Source organism: Rhipicephalus microplus, chromosome X (genome assembly GCF_043290135.1).
Source record: "Rhipicephalus microplus isolate Deutch F79 chromosome X, USDA_Rmic, whole genome shotgun sequence".
Classification (NCBI taxonomy): domain Eukaryota; kingdom Metazoa; phylum Arthropoda; class Arachnida; order Ixodida; family Ixodidae; genus Rhipicephalus; species Rhipicephalus microplus.
The window spans coordinates 187,552,412-187,566,898 of record NC_134710.1 but is presented as its reverse complement, the minus strand read 5'-3'; the positions used below and the strand labels follow the sequence as shown (position 1 = coordinate 187,566,898).

The following is a 14,487-nucleotide window of genomic DNA, read 5'->3' as shown; positions in this document are numbered from 1 at the left end:
GAGAGAGAAAAAAAGTATCTAATAATTTATGTGTTGGTCTAAAATGCAACTTCAAATCACGTGAATTCGTCCACTTGTTCACAATGTATGAGTTGCTGGCTTGCTGTCAATGCATGGGCTGTCATTCTGAACGCGGCATTTCGCCTTTCAGGTATCGAGTGCAGCATGAAGGTGAAGCTGAGAAGTCTTTAATTACAGCAGCGTGGGCAAAGTTTGGAAACAATGGATTTTGGAGCATCGTCAACTGACATCCTTAGCTGCGATATTTCGGCATCTAGTCAAACGTCACAAATTGCTCAGTGCCTCGAAAATTTGGAATCTTCTGCAGCCGGCGTTTCAGAAGGCACTCCTGCAGCGTGCAGCCAAAATGGCACCCTTCCTATTTCATCTATACCGACTTGGCTTTCCAATGGCATGTTGGGCACAACAAGCACGTCCGATACCCAGTCAACAGGTGCGCTGCCTCCGGTATCCGAGCTCCGGCCGGGGCCTCGTGCCGGAGGGGGTTTGCAGCTGTGGGCACTTCTGGCGCAGATGACGAACAATCAGACTAGTCCAGAGTCACCTCGAGCTGCAACACCCTCGGAGAAACATGTTGATGATATGCAAGCCTGCGCAACTCAAAATGTTGATACATACCATATTGACAACACTAAAATGCAGGACATCAATGAACAAGTTCATCACCATAGTTACCAAATGGAAGCTGCATATTCTTATTGCGACATCCAGAGGTCAAGCCTCTCCCCTAATGAATCACTGCCACCCCTTGGAATTGATGTTCAGCAGATGACACATACAGAATCAGTGCTTGATGTAGACAATATGACATCAGCTTATCAGCAGTACTCATGCATTCCACTCTTAAACATTCCAAATAATAGTGTTTCATCGGAACAGCCATCTTCATTAAATGGGTTATTGGATGACGCTCTTTATTGCACTGCAAAATCAAATTGTAGCATTCCATGCCCACAGCAAGTGCAGACAATTCAGGAAGAAAGGCAAATTGACAGCCAATTAAAAGCACCCAGTTTTACCAACCCTAGTGAAATGAGTAGCATACAGCATATAGTACTTAAGCCATGTGTGTCTGATACACAGAGGTTGGTTACGTCTGAGGCAGTCACAAGCCTTATAGGTGACTCGCTGAATAAAAGTGCAGGATTAGCTCCTCCTCCAGCCTCTACATCTCCTCAGCCTGATGCTTCTCATAACATAGACGGTAGCAGAAGAAAAGATGTTAATGAAACTTCCAATCCAAAGAATACACAAAATGAACAAGTTGCACGAAAAGCTGCCAAGAAAAATTTTTCTGCTGCAAACCTTATTGAACAGGTTGTCTGCTATCGTTGCAAGGTTTGCATGTTTCTTCATGAATCAAAAACTGAAGCCCTTAAACATGCAGAGTTCCATCATCAAGGTAACAAGTCATCTGCCCCTCCTACGCAGAGGAGGTCTACTCAACAAGGCTTTCAACAACCTATTAATCGTGCAGAGAAGCGGTTTCTTTGTGGCAAGTGCCGCCGTGGATTTTTCACGCTTGATGATTGTTGTCGTCATTTAAGCCAAGCCCACCAGGCGAAGTCTAAAAAGATACGCTTAGAATGGATTTTCACCAACCAGCCAGACCAAATGCGAGCTTCTACTCCAGCTGAAGAAGTGACATTTGAGCCTGTACCCACCCAAAGTAGTTCCCCAAAACAGCCTGCACCTGTATTGCCAGAGTTCAGAGCTGGGCCGCCATGTCAGGTTGCCATTGGTTCACTGAAGCAGGCTATCAAGCCTGTGTGCACAACACCAAAGAAGAAAGAGCAGTGCCGTAAGACTTCACCAAGTGAGACAAATGACTCTGCAATATCTTCTCAGATTGTTTGGAGGCCAGAGATCAATAAGGAGCAGGGAACTTTCATGTAAGTTGCACCTCCTGCTTCTGTGAACATGCTTTTATAAGTACACTCAAAACCCTGTATGTCATGTTACTCCAAGTGTCAGTTGGCCTGTTATTAATTTAAGAGAATACAAAATTACGGTGGACATAACTATATAACACTCTAGAATGGAAAATGCATGGTACCCCTACTAAGCCATACTTTGAGTAGAGGTTTAGTCAGCTGCAAGTTGGTGGAACTGCACATACAAAAACAGTTAACATGAAAGCTTTATTTCATGTTTGCTGATGTGTCTCCTATCCTTGCTTGTGTGTCGTTCAACTTTCTCTGTTCAGTGCATCCTCTGATTCAGTTTCACCACTTCTGGTCTCTTCACGTCACATACCCATTCATGTGCCTAATTGTGTATAGCCATTGGCACATATCCACTGGTCTAAGTTGTCCATTCGAAAGGAGTTGTATGAACTAGTTTATGAGAGGGGAGGCAAACATACCTCCCTCCATCCGCATGCATTTTACGTATTGTGGGGATCAAGGTGCCTCCTCTTGTGCCTCCTTGCCTGGCTCGCGCATTGTGCTAGACCTGAGCCAGCTTGAGGAATGGCTGACAAGTGCAGGCCGTGACTGATTGGGTGCAGTCGAAAGGCGAAATTGCGTCCTGGTTTTGTAGAATGTTAAAGGGTCTAATGATGATGGGTGATGCACACTAAAAAGTTTGTTTTGCAAATATTCTCGTGTTGGCATTGGTGATGACATCGTTCCGTGAGCAAAAAATTACCATCTTTTCTATGACTGAAAAATTGAGGAAGAGGCAAATAAATAATAAATGTATTCAGGTCGAAGTGAGAATCGAACCTAGGCTGACTGCTTGCAAGCAGGTGTTCTAGCACAGTAACATGCTACATCTTCAAACTGCTTTGGAAAAAAAAAAAGACTACATGAATTTCATGTAAAAAAAAATCTCCGTAATGCATGTGATATTGCATAGTAGAAGCGTAAAATCATTCTAGGTGTCAAAACATGTGAATTGCACAACTAGTGGATGTTTTAAAGGCTGGCTCATTATAAAGTGCTTAGGTATATTTGATCATGAGCAACAGCAAAAGCATCAACAAAGTGAACGTTTGTGTAAGTTTGCGTATTGTCTTATGGAACAGCAGTGGGCCCCGCTGATTCGCAAAATAAATAATTATGTTGTAGTGGCCACTTAACAACATCACTAGCTGCAGGTATTTCAACAACAATAGCTGTAGGCATTTCAAACCAATTCTATATTTTCAGATGCACAAGCTTACAGCTGTGTTAGGGGATAATATTATTCTCGCAGTTGGAGATCACTGGGCAGAGGACTGATTAGAGGGAGGGACAGTAGGATTGGGCGTGTTGGTATAACATGATAAAGAGTGCTTACCAGCGCAAACGACAGGGCAGGAGGGGACAGGAGAACAGACGAGTCAGAGTGCCGATCGGTGCTCTGTCTCGTCTCTTCTCCTGTCCCCTCCTGCCCTGTCGTTTGCGCTGGTAAGCACTCTTGGAGCGAGGGGTTTGCGTGTTTTAGTAGTTGTAATGCTGACAGGGTGCCTTGGTGTTCATTTATTTAATTTTTTATCGTGTTGAATTCGTAGATAAAGGAAGATTTGTGTTGTTCCCATTCTCTGATTGTTCGAAAATTGTTTTATAATAGTGTAACCCTGATGTCATCGAAGCTGTGATCATTCAATGCACTATGTTTTGAAAGTGGAAGGCCTGGCAGGGAACGTACATGCACCCGATAGTTGTTTAACCTAATTCTAAATGACGTGTCTATCTGATCCGCGTATTGCATGTTACATCGAACCCATTCCAGAAGGTATATGATATTAGAGTCACAGTTTAGTGCACCACTTATCCTGTGCTTAAAATCCGAGTGGGTGCTTTCGGTCACTGTTGTTGTCTACATGTGTTTGCATACTTTGCATCTGCTTTTTCTGTTAGGGTGACACTCTGTTTGATGTTTTATGCCCATCTTTGAATTTATTAAATGATCCTTTATACTTTTGGGTCGCCTGTATACCAGACAAGGAGGAGATGTGAAAATTTCGGATAGTCACATGCTCAGTTCCAGTAATTTTAGGAAAGAGGAAATAAAGTGTTTTCTTAAGACCTTGTTTAAAGGAGCACTGACATCAAATTTACTCATGCTAAGACTTTTGCGTCAGTGAGTAGTTATAGACCCCGTAGCAGCGATTTGCGACCTAAAACACAACTGAGGGATGAATAACTATCACCATTACTGATTTATAGCACTGGTATCTAGCACTATTCAAAATGGCTGGCAATCCCGCCATTTTTAGCGCTGGGAGCACCAGCAGTGGCGCTACCTTGCAGTCACCTACAGATCACGCCACAGCCAACCACTTCTCCATAGAAAAGAGTGACGTCAGTCTCAGCTGCTCTGCAAACATTTCGTCTGCTACGCGCAGACATTCAGTCATGCCTTGTCACCTGCATTGCTGTCATCGCCGTACAAAGTGTCGACTCGGGTTCAGTACATAGTCTGGAGCTTGTAATCCCCGCAATTCGCGATGTCGCAAATTATTTTTGCTTCGATCGACCTTTTGCAGAACAGTGATCCCGGAACGGAAGCCGTTCCAAGCAGCACTGCAGAGGTGCCCAAAGATTCACGCTTCAGCCATGTTCGCTCGTGTGTTTCAGTCAGCTATATTGGTGTGTTTTGGCGTGCAAAGAATTCAGGTATACGCAGAGGGTTAATGCAATATAACTATCGCGAATGAGCATCATCGGAGAAATAGAATACGTTTCCTGCTTGCCAGGCTCTTTTTTGCGCCTCCAGATGGCCCCACCTATCCAGCCTCTCGCAGGTAACACGGTATTACCACTTTTACATGGACACAAAGTCTACAGATGAACTAAAATTCAATGATACCTGCGTGTTACTTGTTAGCGATAATATCTGACTATACGCTGTTCCACTTTTGATAGCTTGTGGTCGTGTTGATGTGTAACACATACATGATATGAAAAGACACCCTCATTGCACTTTTTCCATGCTTCGAACTAGACGACTGCAACTCACCTGCAACTAACGATTCTTCGACATGGCGTCTCTCATAATCATATAGTGGTTTTGGGACGTTAAACCCCACATATCAATCAATCTTTGACATGCTGACTGACAAGCACGCGTTTAATCATGCCCTTTTCTTTCTCCGTTCTTTTAAAGGTGATTTTTGGCTTGATAATTTCATGAGATCATTCAAACCGGTGCGACAAAGATCAGACGCGACGAGTGAGTGCGTTTCTGCGCTTTGGCGCCAGTCGGCGCCACGATAAGAACACTCGGATCGTACACGTCATCGCAACTAGGGCATCGTCACTCAGGATGGTATTTGTGGCATGTATCACACCGAACACGTACCTCTAGTGTTGATGTCGCATGGCAGTCTATTTTTAGTTTTTTCTCCTTAGCTTTTGTACGCTGTTTGACATCAAATTAAGAGACTTCCACGCTACAGATGCCGTTAAAATTTGGCCAAGAAGACCTATGCATACGAAGCAGATCGAATGATGAGCACATTTTGATTTTGAAATTTGATGTCAGTGCTTCTTTAAGTTCAGTGGGTTGCTCGGGAAAATTAATAGCAAATTTTTGCTATGGTGCTGGTCAACACCTTTTTGCTGGTTTAGAAGAGTCTGGCAGTCTAGATTTTCCGCTTTTTTTGATCTTGTCGTCAATGATAGTTGGCAAGTATTCTCGGTGAAGGAGTAATTTATGCATACGTTTGCTGTTTTTGTGAAAGTCCTAAGTGCGGGATCAGATTCGTCTGAATTTATGTGCTTGGGAATAGGGAATCCTGGTCTTGTAGTGTCGCTGGTGGCAGCTTTTGAAGTGCAGGTATTAGTGCCTGTCCGTAGGTTTTCTGTATACACTAGTTAATAAGGACACCAACCTCCATTCGAATGAGTACATTAAGGAATCTTATTTCAGTGTTATAGTAGAAGTGTGTAAAGTAAATGCTGGGATGAGCTTGGTTAAATGGCTGTATAAATTTGACGAGCTCGTTTTCCGAATGTGTCCAAATCATGAATATGTCGTCTAAGTACTGTTTATAGATTGAAAGTTTGATTTCAGAGGATGAAAGAAAATTCACTCTATATGGTGCATGTATATGTTAGCATAGTTTGGGGCCATTCTTATACCCATTGCTGTGCCGCTATTTGAAGGTAGTACTGATTGTTAAATTTGAATCTGTTTAATTCGAGTACAAGTATCGTTAAGGTTTCAATTACTTTTTTGGTTAATTATGCATCAGGGTTGTAGGGGACATATGATTCATCAAGTGCCCTTTCACCATCATCATGCTGGATATTTGTGTAGAGTGAACTAACATCCAATATTACCAGAAGTGCACTGTCTGAAATTTTTACTTCTGATATTTCCCGAAGGAAATGGTTTATGTCAAGCAAGAAGGACTCATGTGTGGGTGGTATGTCTTTGATGATTAAAGAGTCAATATAACTAGATATAGGTTCAATTAACATTCTCTTGCCTGATATAATGGGTCTGCCAGGGTTTCCCTTTTTATAAATCTTCAGCAGCGTGTAAGATTGATCTGCCACCGAATTTACCACAAGAAGTGCCTTTCAAAGCTTTAAATCAATAGCGCCTTCACGTGTGAGTTCCTTTAGGGTTGTTACAATTATCTCTTTGTGCTCAGTGGTAGGGTCAGAGTCGAAGTGTTTGTAGAATTGCTTGTCATTTAGTTGTCGCGTGCCTTCCTCAATGTAGTCCGGCCTATTTAGAATAACAATCGTGCCTCCTTTGTCTGGTGGTTTAATGACGAGATCTTCGCGGTTGCTCGACGCGAGCAGTGATTCTTTTTCTTTCTTTGATATGCTATTCATGCTTGGTTTGTGCACCACTACACATGTATGATATCTTTCTGAACCGCGTCTATAAAGAGATCCAAATGTATATCTCTGCCTGTGTCTGGGGTCTATTGCCGTCTGATTACCCCACGATAAAGTAGGTTATCTTTTTGGGGTCTATCGAAGAAATATTCCTCCAATCGAAAACTTTGTGCGAAGTCGTCTAGGTCTCTCAGAAGCTGAATTCGTCGTACTTTCCTTTGCTAGGGCAGAATGTAAGTCCAAATGATAGTACACTCAATTCATTTCTTCTTTATGAAAGGTTGATGATGTTTGGCTCTTTGGGGTGAGGTTGCTTGGTATTTTTACATGTAAGCAACAGTCGGTATAGCTTGTCGTGCAACATTATATCGCGCAAATCTCTTTTTTAAGCTTTTCTATTTGCTCCGTATTTTGTGCTCAAATAAGTCGAGCTCTTTGGCCTCCTTCGCCAAAAAAGGAAAGTTATTTCTTGCATATCGCTGTTTGTCTGTCAGTGTCCTTAGAGTCTTTTTACAGTGTTCAGGGGTGACATTAGTTAGCTCCTGTGTGTGTCGTCGAGAATTTTGTTTCTCTGTTTCATTTACCCTTTGGTAAAATTATGCATCGATGGTGTTAGCAACAAGCACAGCCCCCTTAGAAGCTGTACCTGCTAGTACATATTCTTCGAGGCTGTGCGTGCCGTATTCGTTTGTCAACAAGTTTTCTAAGTTTAAGAACATTTAGACCTGTTCTATGGCCTAATTCATCTGAAGCGGACAGTGTTTGCCCATTCGCACAGTCAGTATGTCACTTTGCACAGATGCGGTGTGTAGAACCGCAGGGTACCCGGAGGGCGTACCTGGTTTGAGGTGGAGCTCCATTCTGCCGTGCCTCCCACGACGAATTGACCTGTGGACAATTGCTGTTGGCTGCTGCTAGTTGCTGGTTGCTGTTGGCTGATGCTGGCTGCTGCTATGCGCGAAGTACTTCTTCATTAAGAATACCCGCCAGCTATCATTGACGACATGATAAAAAAAAGCGCAAAATCTAGACTGCCAGTCTCTTCTAAACCAGCAAAAAGGTTTTGACTAGCACCGTAGCAAAAATTTGATATTAACTTTCACAAGCAATCCACTGAACTTAAATAAGGTCTTAAGAAAACATTTTATTTCCTCTTTCGTAAAATTAATGGAACTGAGCGTGTGACTATCAAAAATTTTCACATCTCCTCCTTGTCTGGTATACAGGTGACCCAAAAGTATAAAGGATCATTTAATAAATTCAAATATGGGCATAAAATCTTAAACAGAGTGTCACCCTTGCAGAAAAAGCAGATGCAAAGTATGCAAACACATGTAGACAACAACAGTGGCAGAAAGCACCCACTCGGATTTTAAGCACAGAATAAGTGGTGCACTAGACTGTGACTCTGACGTGATATACCTTCTGGAATGGGTTCTATGTAACATGTAATACGCGGATCAGACAGACACGTCGTTTAGAATTAGGTTAAACAACCATTGGGTGCATGTACATTCCCTGCCAGGCCTTTCTCTTTCAAAACATAGCACATTTAAAGATCACAGCTTTGATGACATCAGGGTTACACTATTAGAAAACAATTTTCGAACAATCAGAGAATGGGAAAAACAGGAATCTTACTTTATCTTAAAATTCAACACGTTAAAAAATGGAATAAATGAACACCAATGCACCCTGTCTGCGTTATCATCCCTAAAGGATGCAAGCGCCTCTTTCTAATTAGTCCTCTGCCCCTGGCCTCCAAATTGCGACAATAATATTAACCCCTGACAAAGCTTTAAGCATATGCATCTGACAATTCAAAATTGTTTCGCAGCTTCAAACACAGCCGGCACGCACAGATAAGTGGTCCCGGATGCCGTACAGTCATCTTTTTTTCTTCATGCACTTTTTTTGGTTCCCTGAAAGGAGCCAATGTATATGGTGAATATTGATGGCAGTGCCACATTACTGGCTTTTTCATGTCCTCCGGCACCGATGACATGCACTCTGAGCCTTTGATTCCCCCCTCTCCCCCTCCAAAAAAATCACCTAAACTTCAGTGATGAACAAGCCTCCTGTGAATGGCACAGGAAGGTGCAATGATAAACGTGGGTCGTCACACTGTCCACTTGGGGGAAGGGTGGGTGCGTGGGGTGTTATGTTGTCAATGATGGCATGGCTCCTTTAATACTACAATGTTCTTGTTCACCTTACTCTCTTGATATGCCTGCCCCGACGCAGTGGTCTTGTGTCTAAGGTACTCGGCTGCTGACCCGCAGGTCGCGGGATTGAATCCCAGCTGCGGCGGCTGCATTTCTGATGGAGGCGGAAATGTTGTAGGCCCGTGTGCTCAGATTTGGGTGCACGTTAAGGAACCCCGAGTGGTTGAAATTTCCGGAGCCCTCCACTAAGGCGTCTCTCATAATCATACGGTGGTTTTGGGACGTTAAACCCCACATATCTATCTATCTCTTGAGATGCCGTTCCTTCTTAACTCCCGTTGTGTTTTTTTTTTCTTCTTTTTCTCTTTTCTTTTTTTTTCCTTTTTTTGCTCCCCCCTCTTTTCTTTGTTCATGTTTCCCTTCTGTCGCCTTCCCTCCTGTCTCAACATGCTATACGTCATTAAAAATTTATAAATATTGTTATGCCTTCAAAAAGATGGGGCTCCCGTCGAAACATCGGCTAAGTAAACAATTATGGGAAAGTTCATATATTTACATACCTATATATATGTGTGTGTACATCTTTTATATTTTTGTTCACATGGTTTGAGAGGGGAGACGTGAGTCTGGCACCCATATTTGTGTCTTTCAGTCAGTAGCACCGGCAAGGCTTTGGAAAAACAAAGGCAGGTTATATGTCCCCATAAGTTGGTGCTAGTAATACAAAAAAAGGCTTCTACACACTGTCCCTTAGAAAAAAAAACAGATATTGCCCATTTCTCAGATGTCACTATTCTAATTGCTTGTGGACTCCACGGCCCATTTTGTGGGCCAGCTGGCATGAACTCTTGAAATATTTCAAGCAAATCATGCAAATAGATGCTGTTGTGAACCATATAAGCTCCTGGTATCAGCATTGCTTTGCACCTACCTTGTTATCAGCAAAAGTTCAAGACAAAACAACCTCACACTGTATTTTTTCACTCTCACTGTCTCCTTTGCAAGAATTGGTATGTTCCTATAATATGCATATCACAGGGGAGACACATGACTGGAACTGAGGTCTGTACACACCATATATTGCTGCACATGTCTGAAAGGTTGGAGGAAGCTGTGGTAAGCTGTATGTACATTTCAAAAATCCTTCTCCAAAGACCGATGGGTAAAGGTGGCAGTCCTACAAACTTCTGAAATCTTACTCTATCTGTGATGACCTGTTGGCATCATGGGATTTTCTATTCGCTTGTAGTTATACATTCTGTGCTTGTGTTAGTTCCACAAATAGTCTTCACTGCAAAAAATTTGTCAAATAGTCTCTTTTCCTTTCTCAGTCCATGCTTTCCCATATTTTGTTCTAATTTTACTGCACCTCCACCCCCATGGTGGGTCTTTGTTCAGATGTCAAGTCGCACCAGTGCACAAAGTACATGTAGTAGTTTGTTGCTTTTCCCATAATAGGTCAGGACTTACCCAATTACCGTCTGGACATCTAGCTTTAGGGAAGCAGGGCAGCTTAGCCCAACAAGGTTTTGGAGAATCAGATTGAGCTTCATCCACCTCTTTGCTGTGCCACTTTTGAAAATAGAACATTATATTCTAGGACCCTCTCTGGTTTAATCATCTGCTGTGCTGTGGTTTATTGTGCAGCCCATTGTAGCAGATAACTAAGCAAGGTAGAAGCATGTGCAAGAACACCAAGATGTGCTCTGCTGCTACACTTCCTGGAAAAGAGAATCAATACTAGCTTGTGGTAAAGGTGTTGTAGGAAAATAGTTTGTGCACTCTGACTCTTGCCACTATGTGTATTATGGTTTCAAAATGCAAGGCCTTCATTTACAACAAAAGCTATAAAGTAAATAAATGTCATGGCAGTTCTTTTTTGAAGGGCTAGTAAACAACCTCGCAGTCCAAAATTTGTGATGGAGAGATAACTATGCACTTGTAAGATGTTAACAAGTTGCCTGAAGAATTTGGCACTATAATAAGGGAGTTATAGGCTATAGAACGACTCACTTCACCTAGTTTCGTTTTCTCTGTGCATCGAGCGCGCAGCCATTGCTGGCAACGGCTGTCTCTTTCACAGCTGCGGCTCTGTGACCCCAGGTTTTGCTTATCAGTTGTTGGCTGCTCACCTTCAATTCTCCAGTATGCCTAGAATTTGCAAACTCTAAGAAGCATGCCGGCAAATGAAATCTATCTCAGAACAATCACAAATAAGTGTAAAGGCGGGAATTGTGGTGGTATCTTCGGGGTAAAATTGTTGTGACAAGGGAAAGAGGGGCTGCCTTACTCTGCTATTTTAGTTGTGGCCCCACTCCCTGTCTCATTGTATGTATGGCAAATAGTGTATATGAGCACCATTTTTTACTTATTTTCAAGGGACATTAGCACAGAATTGTTATTTCTTCCTTTAGTCTCACGGGTCCTTCTGTTGTCATTAGATTCTGATGCCTTCATAACCAGTATAAACAAACATATGGCATTTGTTTAAAACATTCCTATGAGAGCTTGCCGTTGGGCTTTTCTTTCATTTTGGCATTCTTTCTGAGAATGCTTTTTAGAACTTGTTATAGTTTTTTAGTTTTGCATAAATTCCTCGCTCTTTTTTTTTCTTTTCTTGTAGCTGTGAACGTAAGGGCTGCAATATTCGCTTTCGTGAGCTAGAAAACTTGGAATATCACCTCAAGTGTCATCGAGCTGATGCACCTGACTTTGCCTGTCCTGAGTGCTCAGTGGTCTGTCTTCGATGGCGAACCATGACTGGGCACCTTTGGAGGCACCATTTGTGTGACATGGAGCTTCATCAGTGTGACCAGTGTGACTTCCGGTAATACCTGTGCTTTCTTTATTGAGCATTTTTGCAAATTTTGTAATGTGCTTAGGGTCACACAAGACCCAGCAAAAGAAGTTCAGACAAGGCGCGTCATACATAGAAAATGGGTGCTATAGCGAAATCATTTGCTTGCATGGTCAGTTGGTGGTGTATTGGCTTCATTTTATTGTTTTCCCATGTATAATGTCGCCATTTCAGAAAGCCACAGGATTTGCTGCAAAGAAAAAGAGAAGAAGAAAAGGAAAAAAAAGTTTTGCCCCTAGGGCAAAGCAATGAATGCGATAGCAATAAATAAATTAGAATATCACATGAAGAATGACAAGCAGCTTTATACATTTAGCACGCCATTGCAGCACAAAGAAGGGCTTGAAAAGAACGCATAGGTATACACAGAACAAGTGCAAACTAACAACTGCCAAAGTTGTTACGTGTTTGTATTTGTGGAACGTGCTGAAAAAGTCCAAAATGCAGAAGCCGACACTGTGTGATTTTCCTTTTATTTTAAACTGCGGCACGCGGAAATACCCTTCAGTGTCTCCTGCCACGCGATGGGGTCTGATGCCTGGTGTGCCCCTGGTTCTTTCTTTTTTCTTTCTCTCTTCTACATCATGAGTGCTACAAAAGGGGCCCCCCCCCTTTTTATGTGCGTCTCAAGGGCAATTTTCAACTTCAAAGAAAATGTAAAAGCGTTGGTGATAGAAAATACTCTCAAGCTGTTCCGAGATCTGCTTACTGCGAGTGGTAAATGGTGCATATGAGCATCTCATGCTTATATCATCGGCACAAGCATGGCACATGGCTATGTTGGCTAGCGCAGCGGGCTGTGTAGTGAGGGGTCACTGGTTCGTATCCCCGGTTCGTTTCTTAGGGATTTTTTTCTACTGATTTATTTTTCTTTGTCTTTTTTACATATGTAAGCACATCACATATCCGGGACGCGGCGGTTGCGGCAAAAATCAGCTGAGAGTGTTCATATTGCTTTCGTGATGATATAAGCGTGAAAAGTTGAGGGAATATAAGCGTGGGTATTGTCACTTTGGTGGGGATGAAAATGTCAATGTGCTTCTCTGGGTAACTCATGATTATTTGCTACACAAATGGCTAATCAAGATAAATAATCCACCTTTCCAGTTTATCTAAGAAAGCATTAGACTATCATTCAAGATGTTGAACCTTATTGTGTTCAACATGCTCTATTGAATGTAGTGTTCTCTGAATTCAAAGCCAGCAGCATTAAAAATTTGCCTTGGAAAGTCCATCTAGGGCATCATGACAATCATAGCCGTTTCTAAACACTGGATTTTTTATGAGACATTTATACATAATTTTTTAAAATTCTTGTTGAAGTTAGTAATAAAAATGCAAGAACCTGTGCAGGATGTGTGCAGAGGATATGCTGTTTACTAATAGCTGTCACACTGCTTCTTGTGACTTGGAATACATCAGTAATTCCTTGAACTTAGCCTAAGCTAGGTGGACATTTTCAATTGTATAGTATTGCAGACCTCATTTCCACCTCATTTCCAGTTCCAGTCAGTGAACATTTGCAAGCATGTTTTTATCGAAATTTATTATCCTCAGGATTGAGAAAACAACATATGGACTGTTCCAACATCAGCCTCTTACAAATAAATTATATCTGGTGGCTTTTCACAAATGACTTCTGTTTGGTCAATGTGTTGATTAATTGACTTTGTTATGCTGCTGTTACTCGTTATGTTTGCCCCGCCGTAGTGGACTAGTGGCTAAGGTATTCGACTACTGACCGGCAGGTCGCGGGATCGAATCCCTTCTGCGGCGGCTGCATTTTCGATGTAGGCGAAAATGCTGTAGGCCCGGGTGCACGTTAAAGAACCTCAGGTGGTCAAAATTTCTGGAGCCCTCCACTACGGTGTCTCTCATAGTTGTATAGTAGTTTTAGGACGTTGAAGCCCACATATCAATCAAATCAAGTTTTACGCACGCACAAAAGTCAATGCAAGACAAGCTTGCCAGCAAAAAAAAATTCCTCCCGAGTAGCCTGATTTATTCCGCACTGTGCATTTTTGATGGAGGCGAAAATGCTGTAGGCCTGTGTACTCAGATTTGGGTGCTTGTTAAAAAACTCCAGGTGGTCGAAATTTCCGGAGCCCTCCACTACGGCGTCTCTCATAATCATATGGTGGTTTTGGGACGTTAGACCCTACATATCAATTAATACTCCTGTTTATGTTTAAAAATTCTACATTTATTTTTTAAAATTTTAGTTGGCCTAATCGATATTGTTTAAATGTAAAAGTTGTGAAGGATAAATAATGAAGACACCATTTTAAGATTCTTATGTAATTGCTTTCGCTTACACAGAAACAAAGTCTGCAAAACTTAAAAAAATTTCCTATGGCAGAACATCTGCTCACCACCTACTTGGCCAGATTAGGAAAAGTTTCAAGTGTAACTTTTGTTATCTAGTATACTGTCTATATTGCGCACAAATTAAACTGCTTTTAATAAAGATTGAATATAAATGTAAATGTATTTGACAGAAACCTGTCTGGCTGGGTAAAAATTGTATGAATAAAAGAATCTGTCTAGCCATGTTTATAGTCTCTAGTTTTTGATATCAAAATTAAAAAGTGGTCCTGCATTTTGAGACTCGTTCAGTTTCTTCTTCAGAAGGTGACTGTCCGGCCGGCTCCCAAGCTAGGGA

At 42.0% G+C, this 14,487-nt stretch overlaps 1 protein-coding gene across 1 annotated transcript in view; it reads left to right on the top strand.

Moving 5' to 3' along the window:
- Nucleotides 1-14,487, top strand: part of LOC119177301 (uncharacterized) — a 39,132-nt gene that overhangs the window by 484 nt on the left and 24,161 nt on the right. The window contains exons 2-3 of the mRNA XM_037428759.2: nucleotides 152-1,913; nucleotides 11,592-11,795. Coding sequence (XP_037284656.2) covers nucleotides 223-1,913; nucleotides 11,592-11,795 — 1,895 coding nt within the window. The 5' untranslated portion in view covers nucleotides 152-222. The remainder of the gene's footprint in view (nucleotides 1-151; nucleotides 1,914-11,591; nucleotides 11,796-14,487) is intronic.